Raw genomic sequence first — 23,502 nt, 5'->3', positions numbered from 1 at the left:
GTGTACAAAGTATAGATGTTTGGTAAATATTATCTAATGTTAACAATACTTATTAAGTATGTCTTGCTTTGAAGATAAATTGAATTTTATTCGAGTAAAGCTGTGGTATAAGTTGGAGTCATAACATATTAATTTTTTATTCGTTTGATCCGAACATTATACATCGTAAGAGTCGAATGTGAACATTAGTTATTATGGATGTGGCAATTCAACAGAATTTATCTGTGTACGTAGAAAAAAAGGAAAAGTTTAGGAGAAAGCGAGTTGCAGCTAAAAGACTGAAAATAGCTGGTCTTCCGATCAAATAAAAAGCCGTAGGAGTCTGTCGTCTAAAAACTGCCGAAGGGCACACGCGATCCAGGAATCCAGCTGTCAGACTATAAATCGTCGACAAGTTTGCTTTGTATTCTGGTAATTTATTTGGACTTATATTTTTCTCTTCTCCTGCGCCGATCAGATCGGTTTATACGTATTCGTGTATACTTAGCGAACAAACTGCTTGCAGTTTGGCGGTAGTCTGACTAATCAAACTTAACACGATCCCATGTTACAGATCCTGTATCCCAACTGGAACTATCCTGTTAATAAAATCGTCATTCTGGAAATCTGCTCGAATAGATTTAGCTAACGTTTCGCGCACGATAGTCAAGAGAGTACAAGTAAGTATATATATCTCAATCTTTTTTACGACTATCAGCACACAGTGCTTTTTCAATTGATACGTGTCACATTGCCCAGAATAGATAGTTCTGGTCGATCGAATTAATTATAAAATTTATCACTTCCGCGCGAGTCTCTGATTAGCAGAATGCAGTCGAATTTGCACTCGATTTTATTTGCGTTTTCCTCGAATACATTCCTCGCGAGTTATCGACGGATATATTTATCAATCCAGCGAGATCCAATCAATGGGGTCTCCGAATTCTGCAGAACGGTCTCTTTAACAAGCAGCCCGGCTGTTATAATTACTCTGTCTGCGCTGGTCCAGGATGTGTCTTGTTGGAGAAAACGCGTGTGGCGATATACGTGCGAGGCGAGGTTTGACCCGTTTAAAAAAGATCACCCTCGCATCTGTTGCTGAGCGCAACAGATCTCCCAGTTGGACGAAGAGGTTACGCCGCGTGGGACGAGGAAGGGAACACGCGTCGGCGAATGTACGCGGTTCTTTTTTTCGTTTCCATTTTTCTTTTTTTCTCCCTTTTTTCCCGTTGGAGCGACTCGTTGCTGCTCGATGGCCGTTTGATCCGTTTCGTTTCAAGAATTTTCAACTGGACGTTACTCGCACGTGTAATCAGGAGAGAGTACAGGAGATCGACGAGCCTTGGAATAGCCGAGTGTATACGCAATTGAAACACAAGGGATTTAGGTTATTTTTGTGTCAGGAATGTCTAGAAATATTCAGAGATGAGCGATTCTGTTAGATTCTAGTTTAAGTATACTGCGAGATGTCGATCTTATTGATCGATCCGTATAGATAGATCTCTCCAGGTGGATGAGATCCGATACGCGTGCAATGTTTTAAAGGGGTTAAGCAAGTAAATTGTATTCTCCTTCGTAATTCTGGTGCAGAGATTTCAACAGTTTGTAGCTTCTGCAAGCCGATCAATTCCCACGTCGACAATATTTTAACCCTCCAACTGCCCCTAATAAATTTGCTAATATACTGCCATAATCGTGGACAAGTGGTCCATTCGATAATTCACACAGCCGAAGAATAGCATAAGCTCTCCTACGTTAACTCAAGAATTTCCTAACTAAACAGTCGTTACCAAAATCAGTCGCGCAAATGTTAATCAACGATCGCCCTTTGAAAGCAAGACCTTCGAGACGCCAGTGCATACATACTAATACATATTATTATATCTACAGGAGCGGCAATTCAATCATGGACTCATTAAACGAAAAAACTGCGTGCAGATCCATTTCTGGCCTCCTGTCGTATCCTGCGAGCGGGACTTCGACCATGGAGGGGATGCATAGAAGGGAACAACTTACTTCTTCCCGGCTACATGCCCAGAGAGAAAGAGAGAGAGAGAGAGAGAGAGAGAGACAGGGAGGGAGAAAGAGAGAGCAAGCTATATGGGTAAGAAAGAGACGCAACATCACGATACACCCTTTTCACATTATCCGAGATAGACGAAGAGAAATCCATGCGAAATATCGTACAGGGTGGTGGTGGCAGAGCGCGCCGGAGAAAGACGAAAGTCTGATGGTGGGGGGAGACCGAGGAGAAAGACGCGCGATGGTGATAGCGGCTACGGATGTGGAGTGGGGGTGTCCAGCGTGGCCGTAGTGGGGGAACTCCGCGGCAGCGGAACGCGCACTGTTAGTCAAGGACGGCTATAGGCGTTCGTGGTGGTGCGAGCGAGCAGGTCGCGGATCTCTTAGAGGGAGAGGGAACACCGTGCGAATGGTGATAGCAGAGAAAGAAGAAGAGCTGCGGAGCGCAAGGGAAACGCGGCTGAAACTGGCGGCCGTTCAAGCGGGGAGAGGTGGAAGCGCCGGGCTTTTGAAAAAGTTTTATCTCACAGCCGCGCTCCGCCTTTCAGACGCTACCGAACACCGGTACGCTGTTGTACGGTTCCCGTGTGCGCACCGCGTTGCCCGACTTTGAGAGAGGCCAGTTTTCAACGCTCGGGTCCCTCACGCAGTGCGTGCCTCACTGGTGGCCCGTGGTGGTCCACGAATCCCCGAGAGAAGTGCCCTTGGAGATTATATAGGGGGACCGGTCGCGTGCTTTACGTATCTCGTCATGCGTTGACGGGGTTACACCGCGACAGCCCATAGAGTGTACAAAGAGGATCGACCAACAAGTGGACACACACAAGCCGCTAGAAGAACGGGACGAACTGGTCCTCCCTTCGCAACATGAGGGGCTCTACCTCGCTTAGGAGATGCCTGCTGGTGCTGTTGTTGCTGTTTATCGCCGCCACTGCCCCCACAGGTGCTTCCGAGGTAAGTGTTTTTTGAATTAAAAATCCGTCCTTATTTCGCCTTTTAACCTCTTGCCGCTGCCTTACGGACGTGGCTCGCACCCGCGGCGAGATTATGGCCCGAATGAAGCGAGGGCTAACTATACTTTTAACGGTCAATTGGTAACTCGCGGAGTTACTACAGAAAAATTGACTGTGCGGCGAGCGTTTAGAGATTCGTACGCTTTGGACCTAATAATTATTCAATTTCGATGTTAAGGTATTTCGAGATAAGATTGTATCTCTAATTATTCGGCGTTATCTTCTGGTAGAAGAATAGGATCGGATCGCATCGATGTACGAGTTTTTAACGTATATCGAGTGCACGATGCCCAGCAGAGTCACAAATAGACTCGTATAACGCATGGTAAATAATTATTGTCGATTACGAGCGCGAAAGCACCTACCAGCCATTCACTTTTTAGGTGCTTAAGGACCACTTCTCTGTGACAAATGATTCTTTGACCTCTTGTGGAGTGTCTCAAGTCTATGCGTAGACTATAAGTACGAGCACTATGAGTAAAATTTCTCAACTTCTAACTGATAACAGCCCGCAATGCTTTTTACCGATAGAATCTGTTAGTTGTCTTGAATTTTCCCGGAAGGTTATAGAATGTACACGTTTTCTACGTCCCCGATTAATCAGGAATGTTAAGAACAGCTTAAATATATACGATTCCTAGGAAACCTGTAGATTCCTCGAGAAGCAACCGCGTCTGTTGGTCCAACAGTCAGGGAGAGCAGAAAGTAAGGGATCACCGGCCAATTGGCACGAGCCGATCGGAATTTTTTGGCAACGCTTGAAAGTGGCCCGCAAAGTTCACTCACCGTTGGTATTCGCGGCTTATACCGGTGTTACGTGGAAACGATAACCATCTTTGCGTAGTTGCCGCCGCGACAAAGCCTTATCTGTCGCCTCGATAGCTGTATGTTCTTTATTACCTTGCAAATATTCGTCCTTAAGATATTTCTAATATGGGAATCTATGATTTCGGGTCGTACAAACTTGGACGGTGTGTTAGTAACTATCGCCTCGTCTTCCGTTCCTCTAGACACGCCTTCTCAAGTTTTCGTAACACCCGAGCTACTCTCGGAAGACGTGACGATCTGTTTCATAAATGTTAATCGTTCGATTTCTACAATGTTTCTTGATTTATGCACTAGCCTTGGACTCTTGGTACTAGAGAATATTTCGAGAAAGTGAAGTTAATCTGTTCGTCTTCTCGGTGACTCATTCGAGAGGGTCCTCTGTGGAATACGGATTTTGATTATGTCTGATGTCGCGTACGGTGCACTCTTATGCTCACTTTTCATCTCTCTATCGTTTATTTGGATAACCTGACGTAACATTCTTACAGTTAACGGCGAAAAGTATGCGTCTCGCATCGGAGGAGGCCCGTGGTGAACGTGGGAACGGGTTGACAACATATTCACAATGGAACGTACAGAAGTATTTGATTTACAGATTTAATGTTACTAACGATACCGTGTCGATGCCTGCGAGTGTAGTCGCGCTTACAATAACAGTCCGAGAAACTATGTTATTATATGCGATAGTTTTGCAATTTTTACAGACATTCTCAGGCATAAATTATTCCATTCAACAAGGTCGATACCGTCATTCTTCACTTTTCTGCGCTCAGTATTTAAACGTTTTATACATACCAGGTTTTGTTGCATAATTAAATGCATAAATAGTTATTTGATAGTTGGAATTATTTGTGGCATATATCTATATGAAATAATCGATCGCGATGGCTGTACTCTTGTTGTCACATGGATGTAATAATTTTTGTTGCTCTGGAATAATTAAACGTTGTAGTTAGAGTAGAATTGAATGTTATGCGGTGATTTTGTTGCACGTTAGAAGACGTACAATTTATGTGAACAGTATATTCGCGCGCGGTTAGTTAATCCTCTGGTTTGGCTCCTTCTTGATTATTATTCGTAAAGGTTTCCGCGGCGCGAGTGTGTAATTTGCGAGACACGATCGTATTCCGATCACATCGGGAAGTTTGGAGCAGCGGACAAAGCTCGCGTCAGCTTTGCAAACTGCCAATCCATCGAAATGTCATCCTCTGTCGACTGATTTTTGCATTACTCCGCGGTTTCCTCCGCAGCCGTTTCTCGAGAAAATTAATCCACCGTCCGATCCCCGAGTCGTTTTACAATTAAACAGGAAACGTGAAGTTATACGATTCATTTGAAATAACGGGGTGGTAATCGACGTAATAGACTTCATTCTATTTGGTTATCGATTCCATCCTCAAGATCTTCGCGAGATACTTGTGTCACCAATCCAAACGTAAAGCTGTTGGAAACTTTGAAACCTCGTCGATAATCGCGATATCTCTAGTTGATCTACTTTTCAAAACCCTTGAAACTATTTCTGCCAACGTTCATTCGAAATAAAGTATATTCAGGTACGTGCAATCTATCAGTGAAACTAAATACATAAATTTATAATATTCTTCTTCGTGTTCCCTTCAATATATTCATCAATTAACATTTACCAACGTAGCTCGTTTTATGCATTACAACTTGGTTACGACGTTATTTTCGTCAATCTTTTCTCGGTGAACTTAATTTCCCTGATTCTCTTTTAATCGGGCTTCACGAGGAGTGCTACTTTTGTCGTAGTACCTTTACCATTTCTCTGCATTGAAATATAAAGAAATCCATAAAACGTATTTGTTTTACAGGTAGCAGGAAATAGTTGGTATAAACCAGGATAATGAATCCACGTCTTTGTACGGCACATGCAGACGAATACCAGTTGTAATATTGAATTATCGCACGATAACTCGAGGGTAATTATGTTATCTGTTCGCGCTGTTAACCAGCATCGCGTCGATCGGCGCATCGACGGAATTCGATCGTTGGGCCACTCTGTACAATGCCGCATCGTCTTCGAAAATCTCACGAAATCTACGAACCGTGCAAATGCACATTTATAGAGCAGTATTTATAGTCAGAGCCGGAGCAACGATCTTTAAAGCTTCGTTTTAACGCGATTGAATGTTCTCCCGCGAAAGGTTGTCCATTATTTTAAATTTGCCGTGCAGATTCCGAAAAATATGAAGTCCGCTTAAGGCTAGGTTGGATATTATTAGAAGATGATTGTCGCGTTCGAGGGAAAAGTGTTAGTAGTAGCGTATACATTGCACAGGATGTTTCACGGAACGTGTGAATCAGAGGTCGTAGAAATATTTAACAGAAGTGCAATTTATAATCAGATTCAGGGCAAAAATGTTCAAGGCTTGAATTGAACACGATAAGACATTATCTATGAAATAAGTTGTCTCTCTAACGGTTCTGAAGAGCGTGGGGTTTCCCTAACGAATTGATTTATTACTGCGAGAACGATCAGAGCAGCGGAGAAAAAACATCGAGCAATACGTATAGTATTGCATAATTCAGTGGAATCTGTGAATCAAACATCGCAAAAATTTTGATAAGAGCAGTGACGAGCGTCTTCTCTGATTTACTTTTTATCACCTGACGTATTAGTCACTGGTAGGACATTATCTTCGTTGCCTCGTTTCGTAATAAGCGAGCCGAATTTAGAGGAAAATTTCTCGCCACGATCATTATAAATAACTAAATAGCTGTTCGTCCAGCAATGCTAAACTTAAAAAGGAAAAAGAAAACCGTTAATTCGCATTACATGCAAAGCAGTTGGATCGATGTCCATATCAAAAAGTAAAAGAATTCACTCCAGATTCCCCGCGAAATCTTTATCGTCCCCAGTTTTCTGTTTCGGCTTTAAAAATAACTACACTCGCCCGCAGACACGGATGTGTCAATCTTCATGAGGAATTGTTCGGAGGAAACTCCGTGCAGATGAATATCTTTGCCACTTCTTCATAAAACAGATCCAAATGTTGGACCTGATCATGTCCCAAGGGTCTCTGCACGGTGCAGGAACATCTTACCTCTGCGTGACGTTCGCAACGCGAGACGAAATCAACGGATATTGAATTAAAACGGTCTATTCTTGTGGCACCGGTATGGTTACGGTTCATCGGTGATTCGATTGCCCTGAAACAAGCTTCCTCCGCTTTAATTCCGACTGTAGACTAATAGAATCCCAGTCTTAGTTTTCGTTTTTACGTTGCGCAACGTTACTGCTTCTGATGAATCGTATTACCTTATGCATTTCGTTTAGCGGTCGGTGCCACTTCGATCGGAGAGGAATTTTTAATGATTAGTCAAGTTGTCATCACTCGATTCCGCAGGGAAAAGTTAGAGGTTGAACTTTGATTTTCAATCTTAAACTGGACAAAGTGTATTACTCGAATTAATTATTCTTCCTTTCTTCCAGAGGAAGCCCTGAGAATCGTGAAAAGCGAAATCGGTCGGCATTCGTACGGCGGCCCGGATAAGTTTTCAAATTACGCGTCCCATCGGGTTCTCCTTGGCCCGTGGAAGCCTCAAAAATCTTGAAGGAACGCTTCCCCGCCTCTCTGTTCGCGCAAAAAAGAGCGGTATCGAGCGTGGCCGCGTGCATTACCATATTTTTCATAAGGTACAAATCTTTGGAGCTTTTACCCGGCCCTGGAAATGGCCATCCGGACGTGTCCAGCAGCCGTGGAAAAAGATACAACCGGTGACAGTCGGGGCAAGAAAGATCTTTAGCCCTTCGCATCCATTCAACCTATGGCGATGGCAATTTTCGAGTAGGCGTTACGGTTGCGAATATTTCGAGCGACTCATAAGACCGATTTGATTAATGATTAGCTCGTACATTCGTCTCTTATCGTTCAAAATTAGCATTCCATTCCGTTTCTGAGTAATTTGCAGCGTTGCTTTTCCGAAGAAAGAAATAATGAATGTTAATCTGGAAACAACTTAATCGGATGCAAATACGCACGATTAGTAAGAATATGTTACGTAAAATGTCTTGCCTGACGCAATGTCGAGCGTGAAGAAATTAACATTTTTCATATTGTTATTCATGTTGAATATTCAGTATTTCAAGCTCACAAATAATGTTCTATAAATTCTGTTTTATTGTTAGACAGATGAACAGTCTTTATCGTCAGAAAAAATAGTCATCATTTCTATTATTAGTCCTTCGATGTAGGATTGATTTCAGAAGTGTTTATAGTCCTCTAATCAGGTGAATCGTTGTCTAGGAATGTGGCGTTGTATTAAAAGTATACGATTGAAATTGGAGATGGTGACTCTTAGATATTATTTTTCTTTTTTTGGCAATATCAAGTAGCTTCCGTTAGCTAGATTGATAAGAGATAAGGCGGTGAAAGTGATGCTCAAATTGGCTCAGAGAAATAATAAACTGGCAATAAATTGGGTAATCGTCAATTTCCTTGACTCGACGCTTCGCACCATGCGACGTTAGGTTTCAGTTTTTATCAAAGTAATTTACTGGTTTAGTGAGAAACAAGCTGATAATGGATCTGACCTTCTGCAAATCGTTGTGAAGCAGAAAAAAAGATAGCGAAGGAGACCACTGTGCTGGACAATTGATAAACGTACATATCATACAGAACCTTGTGACATTTCCTCTTTTTTTTCCGTTTTTTTGTTGCCGTCGTTAATTATCAGTTTAAATACACTGTAATTGCATGTAGTCTAACATTGTAAAATCTTGATATCAAAGGGAATTAGTTCAAAGAGGAAATTGCAAATCCTCGAACACCAGTTTGATCAGAAATATCTTTGGGTTGATTGACAAACTATCAGGCGGTACAAAATTGATTAATTATGGTTTACTTAAGAAATCAAATAATTATCCAGTTATAAAACTATGAACGTAAAGCAAATTGCTATTAATATCAGTAACGTTAACTTCGAATTGATAAGACAATTAAGGAGGATTTGATATGGTTAAAAACTGGATAAGCGAGTCGATAATGTAGGTGTGTTTTGTAAGAGGTAACAATAATCTTTTAAAAGTGGTTCTTCCATCCTCAAAAATCTTAATTTTTTTTTTTTGGTTCCTTGCGTTTTCCAGTCTTCAGCAACAAAACATAAATATCTCAATGGTAATTAGATTTAGGGCGCAGGTGATCTTCGATTACCAATTGGAACCAGTTTCCGATAGTCTCGAGTGCAGAACGTTAATTTCTCAATACGTGTATATCTGGCTAGAATAGATCAATTCTGAATATCTTTGCTCCTTCTATTTCTGGTTTTCTGAAATATAGAACGTTCAGGAGCGTCTCGTTCTTCTCAAAAGTCTCCTTAAAAAATTTGTCTCTTTGATCCGCGTTACTATCTTGTTTTTCTCAAAAATGGACTAACCGAGCACAACTTGTTTCTCATCGATTTTCGCCTTGTTTCCAGCCTCTAGAAGCATCCCTGAACTTTAACCGGAACACTGGCTGAACTTGCTGTAGAACCAAAAATGTGGTACAATGCATTAAATGATAAGACCCGGCGGTAACACTGGTTCCAACACTCCAGAAAATCCACGATGAAACCGTCGAAGATTCCATCGTGTGGAAGGCCTTCGCCGTGATTTAGTCTATTTACAATGTCACGGAAATCGCGTTAAAGCTAGGAGAAGAGGCTGTGGACGATTTCTGGGTACGAACGTACATGCCAGCCGCGGATCGATCTCTCATTGCCCAGCCTCGTTTCGAGTTCCCGAAAGAGCGTGCAAGTGCCGCTTGTCCGTGAGTACCGGCACTCGAGTGTCTCGCGGCGAGTGCAACCTCGAGTGCCTTATCGCCAGAAGGGACCGACTTCTTCACGCGAGCCGATTCACAGGCGATTTTCACTGACCACTTTTACACGTGGTTCTCCTGCCCAGGAGAAGAGGAGGAGAAGGCTTCTCTTACGGTCCCCGAACGATAGGAATTGATTCTCGAATTCCATGCTAACGTCTCGCTCGAATTTGCGTTCCTCTTGCCTTTGAGAAATGGTTGCTAGAAATACGATTATCGATGATTATGAATATGAATTCGAAGGATTGGACAAGCAAAAAATTGTACTCGTGTTTGTCGTTCATTAACATTTGCGTATAAGCGTTTGCTTGGAACGAGCAACTATGCGAAGGTTGAATGGTACACTATATAGACTTTATCGTGAGATAACATTTGGCAACGATTCAGAGAAGCGATTGTTTACTTTATTTAGTCCGCGGTGGTTTGTCTGAAGTTTGAACCGATGATTAGATTTATTTTATCGAGGATAGGCAGTAAAATTGTTTCACTATTTGATTGGGAGCCCTCCTGAAATAATGCGGGCCCTAATTTTAACTCTACGAGAAATCCAATCGAGATTTAATTCTGGCTAGAATCCAAAAAAAACTGCATCGTTCCGCAGGTCCGTCTCACTACGTTATTGGATCTGGTTTCGATCAATTTATTTAAAGGATCGTTGATCGCGTGAGTGTGCTGATTTATGGACCAGGGAATGTTGTGAAAGATTCCCTCGGCAGTAGTCTCTTTCTGTCGGTGTTCCAGTCACTGAAAGCTTAGCCTGTGCAAATATAGACGAGCGCCACTCGAACGATCACCTAAACGACCACTCGAGCCAATAAGGAGGACGCGAATCGAGCCTGTTTTAATGAACCCGATCGGCCGGCGACAGGACAATTAAAACGCTAACTTTTCTTCTACGCGTATCAATTTCTCTATTAGTGCGTCGAGCAAAGGTCTTTTATTCTCTCCTCACTGAGTCACTGAATTTTTGATCGGGCAACTCCGTATAGACATCTGTTAACTCATGTTTTTTATTTTATCGAGGTCAATTGTAACAGCGATGGGACTTCATGGAACGTGATTCGAGAATAGAAAGCGAGGGACGCGTGCATAAAATCGTCCAATTAACTTGGCCCTTAGATCATCGCGTCTTCGACCCAGTTTCCAGTACGTCCAGAACTTGGATCATCGGACGAAGGTTTCAATCGTTGCGTTCAAGTCCCAAGAACTGTATTGTCTCCCCTACAAATCAACTGTGTGTACCGTCGCGTTAATCCGATACCTACGATTGGATCGCGACATTTCTTCCTGGAACCGAAGCGGCGATTCTGATTTCCCTTCTAATCGGTATCAGGTCATCCTAGAAGCGAATCGAAGAGACGATTACTCAGAGAGTCGATCCGAAGAAAGACTGACCCACATTTTCGATGTCGAGCTTAAATTATAGCCCTTTGTGACTTGGCGGACTCATAAACCGATTGGTCGCCAGGATTACGACGACCTTTTACGAAAACAAATGCGAGTGATTATTCGAGAAGTCGTTTCGCACGAACCTTGGTCTAGTTTTGTGTTTCTAGTTTCAAATTATAATTCAACGTAGCTTGCGACTTTATTAGATTACGAACGAACGTACATTTGAATAGTTGTACATTTCTTAAAATGTGTAGTGTAGCCGCAAAAAGATTTCAGATACACTGAAGTAAACTCGTTCCTATTAATTATAGCTCTGATCACAGTCTCGTTATACTTCAGTTCTGTTGGTTGCATTTATATTACCCCTGAAATGGAATGCTTTCAAACGTCGCCGTAATTATTGTTCGTTAAACACTTTTTATCTTGAAAAATCTCGGTTAGCGTAAGAGGTCAAAATCGTTTCCTCTTTGCTTCTGTGACACGTTCACGCGCCGTTCAAGGCCCGTTTCGCAACGGAGACTCTCGATTCTGTGTCCTATGAAAAACCTGTGGCGTCGCAAGCGTCCTCGTTCATTTCCGAGTGCTCGTAACGAGACTCTAATCGATTTCTCGCGTAATCCTTGTAGGGCTATCAGCCTCATAATCGCCAGTTTGTTAGCTTCCACCAGCATGTGCATTCCGTCAGTGGTGTACATGGGCGTGGGTGGAATTTTAATCCTCTTGGGACCGGATAAGTCCACTTAGAAAAACACTGAACTCATTGCTGCGATTTTTTCCTTTTTTTTTCTCTCTCTTTTTTCTTAATTCATCAATTGAATTTTAATTGGAATTTCTATTTAGTTTAATATTCCACGAGTCTGAGAAGAATCTAATGTAATTGATTATATTATTAAAAATCGATTGATCGCGGACGGTTTTGTCCCTGCAAAAGTTGCAACAGGGGAAATGCGTTTTATTTCCGTTCGTTTCAAGGTTGGCGTGAACACGATATAAATACATTAAATCTTTATGCTTTTCTTTTCAGATGACTCATTGAACTGCCTACTCTCAGATTCCATATGCATTCAAGAACGTCGCCGGAATATTTATTCGTATATCGCAATAGAAACGGAACGTTCTGAATCTTTCATGTCGCTAACTCTGGTCTGGAATCTGGTCGAAGGTGTTGTCTGTTCTTCGGCGATATCTAAAATAAGCGAATTAAAGCAGCCGGGTATTTATTCCCGGTGATGGGAAAAATAGAGAATCGATAATAGAATGGAAGCGCAGAAGTGGACTGCGAGCTTGCTATGGTGGTGCTATTAGCTTCGAATGAAGTAACTTCGACGCCCGGACAGGTAGGATCCCCGGTGGCTTTGGTGCATCTGGTACGCATGCACTGGTAAATAACGTGTTTGCGCGTCCCTTTCACCGGCCCACCGTATCGATCCGTTTCCGCATTGGTTGCTTCAGCTCGTTTTTCGAATTTCTCACGGATTTGCGATCCGTTCCGTTCCATGGGAATTTACGACGGAACGAGTGGATCCTCTGCATGGGATTTCCCCGAGAATATTGCCGATTTTCTTCGATCGAGTCGTTTCGTCGCTCAATCTCGAGTCCATTCCACGCGACACCGTGCGAGAAGCTCCAGAGGATTCTTCGCTTCTCTTTCTTCTTCGAGCTTCCTTTCCTACGATGTAGAAATTACTGCCTGGCTGGCTCGTAAAGAAATCGTTCGGAACCCGCGTGTAGGGTGTCTAAATATAGCCGAGCGAGGGATTAATCGAGCTGGGCACAGCGGACAAATCGCGATCGTTCGATTGTTTCTTCTCGCTGGAGAAGGCGGCAGTTGGCTCGTTCTTGTTTCCTTCACCGCGAGCTATAAAGAACCGGTGGTGGACAAAGAGGCCTCGGACCGCGTGTTCGGTCGCGGGTATTAAGATTCGACGCCGCGACGAGGGGGAGCGTGGCGGGACGTCAGAATAGTCGCGTTCTGGAACGTGTGGGCGGGTGAAACTGGTTTCCAGCATCGCGTGTCCGTCTCCGAGAAGGGCTGCGAACGAAAAAGAGGACCGAACCCGGCCAGATATACGTATTGCAACTGGTCCAATCGAGCCTCCCCACTTTACAACCCGTGACTCAGAAGGCCTGCGAAAATCGGGGATCATCGCTCGAAGTTACTGTTCGACGAACAACCTGAGCCTGGTTGAATTGATGTCGCGAGTGTACGCCACCTTTTTGAACGTCCATACGTTTGATTTTAGCGGAACCGAGACAAGTAGAGTTGATTTTTCACGAGGAGAGAAGGAATCGTTGGAAGAATCGTTCCAGGATCTGCGCACCTCTAGCGAACGAGACAGAAGAATCGGGGGACAACGTATAGAGAGTACTCCTGGTACTGGACGAAGTTATTATGAACTATTCCCAGCACGAAATCGTCCCGAGGCATCGAATCTCACGTACAGGACGTATGTTACACGTGGCCTCTTTGTTTAACCACTTGTCACACGGGGTACCAGTGTTATCTTTGCGACTGCGAAGCAGCGTTGCCAACACATGCCTGAGAAACCACGGGTTATCTCGATGTAACCACTTCCTCTCGAACGATTTTTTGGAGCCTGAGGGCTGATGTCTTCTCGAAGCCTTAGACACATCTACGAACAATGAGAATTAATCTCTGTCTCAACGGGTAGCTTCATTTTCCAAATTTCAATTCCATCGTGTGTACTCGAACGTTCTTGGTCATCTTGAAATTGTTTTCAGAAAAGGAAACACTCCTGGGTAAATTGGATGTTCCTCTGGTGATTTATTAAATTATGATATTAGCACGAAACACGTGGAGTCGCTGTGCAGCCTCTGCAGGCAGGATACACGGACAAAAAGAGTCTATAATAGACGCATCCGAAGGAGAAATAATTAGCAGTTGCCCTGGTTCGGGCACGTGCATACTCTCCCACTAATGGGGCCAGTAATTTATTACTTAATAAGGCCAATCTCTGACAAACGCCCGATCGAATCGCGTATCCCCCGGCTCGATATTGAAAATATTTCCATCAGAGACACCCGGGGCGAGGTGTTGCATCATCGACCCCATAACGGACCTGATAACACGGTGTACCTGTCTCTCTCAATAATTGTACTTCGATTCCGACACGTTAACGTTAGCTATTCATTAGCGAGTCTTTTTCTAAGCCAGTAGCTCGCATGATTGATTAATATGCTAGGAGTTAGCAAACGTGAACTGGACGTTGCGCCGAGTGTTAATTGACCGTTTGGTACCAGCACATCATGATTCATTATACTCAAACGTCCAACGGTACGCGTACAGTTAATCCTGATTTAATCTCGTTAAACTCTCGTACTTACTATTTTCGAGACTGATCGAGAATAGAGCAGTCAGTTTTGGTAGAAGTTTTCCTAAAAATTTCCATCAACTCTGACGTGTCTTAGCTCCATGTGGTCCTGGGAACGGGGGTAGAGTCGAAGATTGTGGTTGCATCTTAAATTAGAGATCAGGTGCGCCCAGGGGCCAGCTGCTTTCCGATTCACAGCTACGACCCGCGGCTTATTGTTGCCCGGAATTTTCTTCCTTAGCACGCGCGCGTTTTGTCACGGCCAATCTCGAAAGGGCTAAGCTTCGTGACTTCGATCGACGGGCATCTCGAATTCATAGGGCCTTGAATAATGCAGCGCGAAAAATGTTGGAATCTGAAAATCCTCGCCAGACACTGTGCGCGACCGATCCCTCCTCCTTTACATTTGATGAAAGGAACCGTATGTTTATATAGGATGACGTTTAGAAACGATCGACGCGCGATATATCGCGTTACGATCTTTTTCTTATTTCCTTCTTTTTGCTCGCAAAAATTTAATTATACGTTTATTCCTGGCGCCAAGTATACACGACGGACTGTCTGGCACGGACGATCACTTAAGGTAGATCCCCTCGTGAAACATTTTTAGCCTGTTTACAGCGGGAACAGTACGATAGTTTCACTGGACGATCCACCTTCGCTTTAAACAAGATCACCGGACTTGTCGAAGGCGGGCGTGGAGAAAAAGACGCGGAGGAATATTCCCTTTGAAAACGGGCCACGATTCGCGAGATTTATGGCCGGCCTCCGTTTATACGGGATGCGCGGTTTCGCGAGAGCAGCCTCCGGGTTTTCGCATTTTTAGGACGCCTTGCGTCATGTGACGGCGCTAAAAACCATCACCAGACGGTTGCTAATCGAAGAAGCGTTTATTACCGCCAAGTAACAGTGTTTGGATTATCCACACTTTTTTTTTTCTCTTCAATTAACCGTCCCGTTCTCTCTCTCTGCGATGCTTATCTGAATCCATCAATTTATTCGTTTCATTTCTGGTTGCAGGATAGAATTTATCTGTGCTAAAGAAAAGATGTACAAGCATAAGCTTCTCGAATTGGGCTCCTGAAGGAAATAGCCGACGAAATTCGCTCTGGAAACGTGAACCTAGCAGATGAATACGTTACATTAGCCAAACAACCATAAAGAACACACCAGCTGACCAGTAATGGTCACAGCTCGCGCTGGACATAGTTAATGCAGAGGCAGGCCGTATTAAATTACCTATCGCGCACCCTCTATATCTAGTAGCTCCGTACTTGAATCGAATTACAAATTGCGCTGCTGTGGGGTCAATGGTGGCGGGCAGGGTGCAAAAAAAGGGCCCGGGAACGTACTTGAAGCCGCGGAAACGAGCCGCGACGGCGCTCCGCGCGATTCGATTTATCTTAATTAGAACACCGCAGCGGTTATTAAAAATAACGAGTCCGCGTGTGTATCGTCGTTAATTACGTGACACACGGCGCGGGGGAGAAGCGCCGTCGAAGGAAGGAATTGAACGGGTCGCACACGTGCTCGCAGCGACGGTTCTCCCGCGCGATCGAGTGAAAGAATCCGTCGCGTAACGCGTTTCGCTGCCATCCATCCGCCTCTGTTCGTCTGCTCTGTCAACTTACGAGCCACGCTCTTCTTTCCTCCCTCGGAATCCATTAGCGTGCATTTAACTAGCGTCGCGCGGAGATCGCGAGAAACGAGGAATCGCGCGAGCCCCGCAGTTCCGCGGATATATTAATAATTTTCATTTTCTTTTTAGAATTGTCCCCCTCTGCGAAGTCTTCGAACCCTATCGATTGCTCTGCCTCCTCTGTCGCGAGTCAGAACGAAGGATAATTTAGAATCTCGACGAATTTGCGGTGTATCGCGAAGTAAGTCGACGAAAATCAATAGGTAGTTTCTCCAAGTTTAAATTATCCCTGCGAAACATCGATTCCTTGAGAATTTAGTCGATCGTAAGCCTGGTTCCCCTTTTTCCAGGCGTGAAAACGAAGGGTACAGAGACGCTCTAGCGCCAGACCGCTCTCGAGGAACAACAGCCACTCATCTCCGATCCTAATCAGTCGCCATTCATGATCCTAGCCCTCGAAAACGCCAGACTAGATGTTCATGCGATACTCTTCTGCAATTTCGTTGCGTCCATTCGATGTTTTCGACGGATTTCGTTGGATTACACCGATCTAGGTGATTTCTATTGTAGGAAGTTTCAGTTTTTCTGTTGGTTTAACATGTCTGTTAGTGTAAGCACAAGTGGAGAGAAACGATGACAAAGGTAGCGGCGTTACATCACTTATCGGTCATTGTACTACTTTCGCTATGTTTACACGGATTGCAAGTGTTACTATAATGAGTATCCAGTAACCAGCTGTTCAATATTTTTTTATTTCGTCCTCGGTTAAATTCGTCCCAAAAAAGGGAAGACGCGATTCGAAGCCATCGCTAAATGGTCGATTTTCTATGAGACAACGTTGTGTACTGGTCGCGATAACATTTCTGGAGACCATGCACGCAAAATGCCTCGGATCTTTTTTTCTCGAAAAGACCACGGTATCAATAAATTCTCGCTTATCAGTCGCCATAAATCAGACCTTTGCGGCTCGATGAACCATGCAGGAAGCCACGTTGCTAGTCTCGATCGATTCTTTTACGTGGCTGCAAATTGTTTCCCGAAAAATTCGAAAGACTCAATTAGAAAAAAAGTTGGCAATGCCACGGAAGGGAAGTTGTATCGAAATTTATTTACTATTTCAAACGAGCGATAAACCGAATAGAGGTCACGAATCAAGGTCCTCGGTTTGTTCGATAAGAATGATGGTTAAACAGGTTCTTGCAACTGGAATTGGAGCAATGGAGATAATGCATTGGGCTCGATTTCAGTGATATCGATGATCGTTTCGAGAAACGTTGGAAGTCGCGTCGTTTTCACGGTTTCTTTTTACGAACCTTGCGTCAATTCTTTTCGACGGAAGAGCAGTCGAGTCGAGCGAATTTGTGTGGGTTCCGAGTGACCCACATAAACATTTTACATATCTGCTTGGTAGATGAGTTATTGTTCGCATAACTAGGACAACGCGATGTCGATGCATCGCGTTCAGACGCGAGCATTCCATTTTTGCACCGCGAATAATAGGATTTAAAATTATACATCAGGTTCCATGTATTCCAAGGGTCTTGCGTTAGCTCATCGCTTAATACAACTTGATAATCGCGCTAGTAAGCTGGCAGTGACGTTATCGTCTACCAATAAATGTTTGCGACGTTCATTGAACACTTGACACGCATATGCATTTTCATTCATCTCCGACGCACGTCGTGACACTGCCATTTTCACTTGCTACTGTGACATAATCGCTCGATTTAGATGTTGTATTTGCAAATAGGTTCACGTCCCGCTTACCTATGGCCACAGACAGGGGAATCTTTCAATTTAACAGGCAACAGGCGGTAACTCGACTTTTTTTCATTCATGTTGCCGACTAGGAAGTTCGATGCGAAAGTGGAAAGGCCTGGGGCCTGCGTAACCCTGGCAGACGATTCGAGCACGCCTTGGTAATTATCGAATCCGCGATAATTAACGCGACGTTGGGTCGTGGGTTCCTTCTCTTTGGATCCCAGGCTAATCGTTTTCGTTAACATTCGCTTCTCGCGCAAAGTTGTTCCTTTCAACCGACTGAGATCGAATTAAATCGTGTTTGTTCTTTCGTACGTGTAAACGCCCGACTGATTGTTTAACGTCAGAGTTTACGCGATGAAAATTTATGCAATCAGAATTAAGTTATCGAGTCGTGTAGCTGTATTTGCTCGACCATCGAGCTTGGCCACTTAATATTAAGCTAGCAAGTCGAGTATCGGACTTGATCGCCCGATGTTGAGTAACCAGAGTTAGCTTCAAGTTCTCTGTCCAAATCCAGCACTTGTAATCCGTGTCAACATTTGCCGTGGCGAGCGATTTCCGTGCGATTGTAAATGTTTAACGTCAAAGCCGGAAATAGATACATTAATTAGCTGTCGCGCAAACTGTTTATCGCTTCTCGTAGCAATTTATTGCATCTGCAACTCATGGCATTGACGTAACTTGGAATATCGATCATTTGTGCGAATCTGTTCTGAAATGTCACTGAGAATTCTTCTAATCAGAGTACTAGTACGGTTCTACATCATACGTGCACGCAAGTTTTACGTCCGTACGTACGTTTTTCTAATTCTGTACTTTGAAACATATAGAAACGCTAGTCGCGACTTATTACAACTCCACGCTGAGGACTGGCTCACGTGGAGTTCGTAATAAGTCACGATCAGTATTTCTAAATGTCTCAAAGTACAGAAGAGGCGTTATGCTGGGAATATTACATATTATTCGCGGGGATTGTAAATAGTCCAGCACGTGAAGCGAGATCTACTCCAACTGTTGCTCGGATGCACCGCCGCTAATCCGTAAGCAAACGCGGGACAGTCAGACGGATCTAATTGGATGACCGCACGATTGATTTCTTGCTGTAACATTTAACACGCCTGGCATAATTCAAGTTCCACCAGCGACAGCTTCGAGCAACAATCGAGCCTGCGTCCTATTTATTAAAAAATAATCGTTTCGAGCTACCATCGTAGCTAGTCAATCGTCTCGTGCCAGTCATCAAACTCTTGCCAGTCGTGTATGCGTTCACGTTCGAATTAACGTGTTAATTACAGTTCAAGCTTGAAATCGGTGATTTCTATAAATAATCGCGAGAAACTCGCTTACAATGATTATCGAGAGGTTTTACTAAACGATTAGGAGGATTAGGGTAGTTTACACGTTTCGAGAAACTGTCGAACGTCGATGCTGGGAACGACGATGTACCGGACACGAGTCAGAGACCGATGCCAGGTGCACGAATGTCGTAGCCAGCCACTTATCTCCTTATTAATAATCAGAAATCAATTTCGCGTCATTCAGATGTAATTGCGCAATTGTTTGACAGGCTGTTCACACATTTCCGCCGTCCTCTGTAGGATCCGACATCGTTTTCTAATATTATCCACCATCTCACGTCCATCATTACTATTTACCGTGACTGGAAAACCGGTTTCCATAGTGAATCACGGATACATACTAGTTTCTCCTCGAGTGTTTCAATGAAAAATACGTGACTTCTATAATATAGTAATTTCTTCTTAATCGCACGCCAGTGAATAAATCGGTGTCGATCGTGCTCATTGCTATTTAACTGGCGATTCTAATTTTATTTCTCGGTTGGCTTCTGTTCAATTATTGTAACCACGTAACTCGATTATGATCTTACTCTTTTACTTTGTACTTCTGATTGTTAACTCGATGATACTCGATGCGACGGTTAACTAAGTTAGCGATTGAAAATCAATGCCGGGTGATTAATCGTTGGCACGCGGATAAAACGCGGGATCGATCGAATCCCAGCGGTCAGAGAAATTGTCGACCAAATAGGAGGCAGAAATTACAAGGCGCGAGCACTCGGTACCCCCGTTGCTCTCTTTCTCTTTACCGCGTCTATCTTTAGCTCGTAATCTACCGGGTGGCGGAAAAGCGAACCGTTATTTCTCTCCAAAGATTATGGAAACCGTTGAAAATAATCCAGACTATCCGATATTGCGTTGCTTTAACTCTTTCTTGTCTGATGTGTTCAGGTGAAGTCGAGTTGGATTTACCGCGAGGATATCCGTGGATGTTGCTCCTGCTTTGATCTGGTCCCGTGTCTCCGCGTTCCTTCTCCACCTTGCTTTCCTCTACAACGGTGCTTTTACTCTAATTATCCGATACTTTTCGTATCCCATCCAAACGTATTCTAATCTTCATCCTGATTTTCAGAATTCCTCCTTGTCTGTTGTGCGAATGGCACGAATCTGAAATTGGAAGTACACACACGAGCCTCGATGATTGCTTCTCGAACAAGTGAACGTGAACCACGCGAGACATACCCCACAGGATCATCCGCAGCGTCGAAACAGTTGTTCCGCGAAGAACGCGTCGCCTCGTTCCTCGAATCTCACGCGTCGTTTGCTCGAACGGTTCAGCTAAAATCGCGTGCAGACGTCGTTACGCGAGAAGACACTGCCGTTTGAAGCTCATTCACCGCGTCCGTCATCGCTCCCCGTCCGTTTTTATATTTTTTAACGCTTCCTCAAACGCGCTCGCGTTCCACCGATACTCGAGCAGCGGTGCAGGCCCCGGCTATTGAAACGTGCGTGCGCTCATTAACGCTCGGTGAAATCGAGGAAAAACCGCGACACGACAGTCGCACGTCGCGATGCGTTATCATCGACGAAGTTAGACGCTTTGAAAAAACGACTTGGAGAGGAATTGTGGCTAGTCCGATGACGCTTTCGGTTGCGTTCGATGCGGCGATGTCCAGATGGACGTTTAGAGAATTCGAATGGGTATATTTCCATATTTTAAAGTCCGAAGAATAGCGTAGGAATTCGGTTGACGCGGGGTTTGCAGAAAAATTCTCTCTGTAGACGTGATCTGAAAATTCCAAGGTTTGAGAAGTATCGCGACTGTTATTGGGGTCGAGCATTATTTAAGCAATCGGCGGAGACAAGTGGCAACTCTTCCTCCGAATTCGAGGTAGAAAAAGAGCCCGTGAAATCGCAATTAGAAGCCTCGAAATGGGACCGTTTAAGGAAACAACGAACAGTCGCGTTGTACAGCCCCTCTGACGATCTATATTTTCACGGTTGTATCAGCGGCGGTTTCTTTTGTGAAGAATAGGGGATGGCACGCGGCGGCGAAAATCCTGGGCGCGCGGGAAGAAATTGCTCGTTTTTCCTCGGTTGGCCAGGGTATTTGGGTCGCGTGTCCCACATTCCGGCCACGTCAAAGTTAATTGCAGGTGTTAACGACGATTACCGCCGTCTGTGCACGGCGGGGCCGCCTGGCTGTTTATATCCATGTGTGTCTGGCCTTTTGTGCAGCCAGGTCGAGCGGGATGAATCAAATTTCTCCCTTCTTTGTTTCCTGCCTCCGCTTCGTAATTTCGACCCGTTTTTATTCCACAACCACCGCGCTGCCACCCCCGTCGCTCTTCCACCGGCGTTTCCCGCGTCCCCAAAGAATGGGCGAATCGTCGACCTGGTATTTCTCGAGGACGGATCCTCAGCCGTGACGTTCGAACAGGCTCCGTGGACGCGCTTCGCGAACGCGCCGCGAACAAGCTCCCGATTATTTCGACGTTCGTATTCGTGCTTGCGTGCGCTAACCGTGTTTCTTTCGTTTTCAACCACCTCTCCACAGATGGTTCGAATCGCGTTGCGCAGAATATTTTAAGGACCCCGCGAAGAACGATCGAAAAGCTGTCGAATGTCTCTACGCTCTGGAAATGTCCATAGGAAACTGGTTGGCTCTTCTGAATGCTCGATACGTTACTTTCGCCTGGAACACCTACTACTGGAAAATTAATCGCGTCTCGCAGAGACGCTGACAAATCGAAGCGGACAGTTGCGCGAGGCTTTCTCAATGGAACCATTCACTGAACAAGCCCGCGACCCAATAAAACCAATGACGGGGAACGCAACGGCAATTGATCCGAGGAATGGCTGAGGCCTCGATGCGGAGGCTGCGGAAAGAAAGCGGTGGAATTGGGGCACGAGGTGCGCGAGATGCTATTTCCAGCAATCCCGTCACCGAAAAACTGCCGTTGTTCGGGAGCCACAGGCACGCGTACAGGGGTGAGACCGCGTACAGGCTCTATAAATACGCACTTACGGCGATACCCCGTAAAGTATACAACGTTCCAGTTGAAGGAGTGAACTCAACTCGGTCAATTAGTCAGCATCCCGGCTAGTTTTCCCTCCCGCGGCCTCTTCGCGCCGCTCCTGGGAATAGTACACGCGTGTTCGTGTCGCAGATAACCCGTTATCTCTGACAAATAGCGTAATTGATTGCCGATCGTCCAGTCCTTTCGGTATACTCGCGGCGATAATGGGCCCCCAGTCCAGCTGTCCCCCAGTCTCGACCATTTTCCGCTAGATCAGTCAATGACGAACCAAACGATCGTCTCGTACTATTTTCTTATCAACTCGAGCGATTAATCAGATAACGGGCTTTGACAGTTGTTCCGCGGCGTTCTGGTTTCGATCGCGTAAGGAGTTTTCGCGGCTGTTCGTTGCCCCGTGGTATTACCAATTGGGGTCTCGATTAATCCGCGCTATCTAAGAAACGGTACGGATTAGAGGAGATGCGTAAAATCGCTCGCTGGAGAACGGTGGAAACAAAATAAAATTCGCAATATATTGAAATTTTATATTACACTGTCTGGGTGAATTAATATTCTGTTCGTTAAAATCAAATTAACTTCCTGCTCGCTGGTGTAACTTTGAAGTTAAATTGGAGTAACGTAGATTTATATTGTACACGAATTTCCTTTTTTTTTTGTGGGTAAAAGATTACCATTTGATGCCAGTTTGCCTCACAAACTTATGTATAATCGGATTTATTTTATGGTTTGTCCAAAAATTGATGTATGTTCCACGGTTTGTTTCCATGGTGTCCAGGTCGGCGTTGTACAGTTTATGAAAGATAGAAATTTAACTCAGTCGAGGTTCAGAACGGTGTAAATCGTTGTCGTTTTTGTGAGGACGTCCAGGGCGTTTGAAAATTCTCGGCCCACCTTTGAATCAGCCTGTACAATTAATTAGCAAATGCCAGTATGCGGAGCAGCGTGAACTCGTAGCGGATGGGTAGATCAAACACGCGGGGAAAGAGAAAGAGAAAACTGTAGAGAATTAATTCGGTTTGTCGATATTCCGTGGAAAAAGAGTCGCGGAACGATCTCGCGAATCGCGACGGTTTTGCGCCCCGCGTTCTCTCCGCCGGTGAGAAAACGTATTTTCTCGATGCCTGACCCATTTTTTCTTTTCAAGGCTTGACCGACCAAGGAGAAACGGGTGCGAGAAAGAAAAAAAAAAAAATGAGAAAAGGACGAGAGATAAAGAGACGCCGGAAGAAAGAAGCAGCCCGTGATGTATTCGTTTTACGTAATTCAGAAGACGAGAAATATTCCCAAGCGTCGAAATGTGCAACGTACCGGCGATTAATCGAATCTTTCGAGCCGCGAGAGTCGCGAGCTGATTTCCTCTGTGGAAATACCC

The 23,502-nt window shown here is 44.5% G+C and overlaps 1 protein-coding gene across 1 annotated transcript in view; it reads left to right on the top strand.

Moving 5' to 3' along the window:
- Positions 1–2,208: 2,208 nt before the first annotated feature.
- The window catches only part of Trol (terribly reduced optic lobes), a 103,566-nt gene continuing 82,272 nt past the window's right edge, over positions 2,209–23,502 (top strand). The window contains 1 exon segment of the mRNA XM_076900671.1: positions 2,209–2,955. Within this exon segment, the coding sequence (XP_076756786.1) occupies positions 2,869–2,955 (87 nt within the window). The 5' untranslated portion in view covers positions 2,209–2,868.

Source organism: Xylocopa sonorina, chromosome 9 (assembly GCF_050948175.1).
Source record: "Xylocopa sonorina isolate GNS202 chromosome 9, iyXylSono1_principal, whole genome shotgun sequence".
NCBI lineage: Eukaryota > Metazoa > Arthropoda > Insecta > Hymenoptera > Apidae > Xylocopa > Xylocopa sonorina.
Note: the sequence above shows the minus strand (reverse complement) of the source record. Positions and strands in the feature narration are given on the sequence as shown.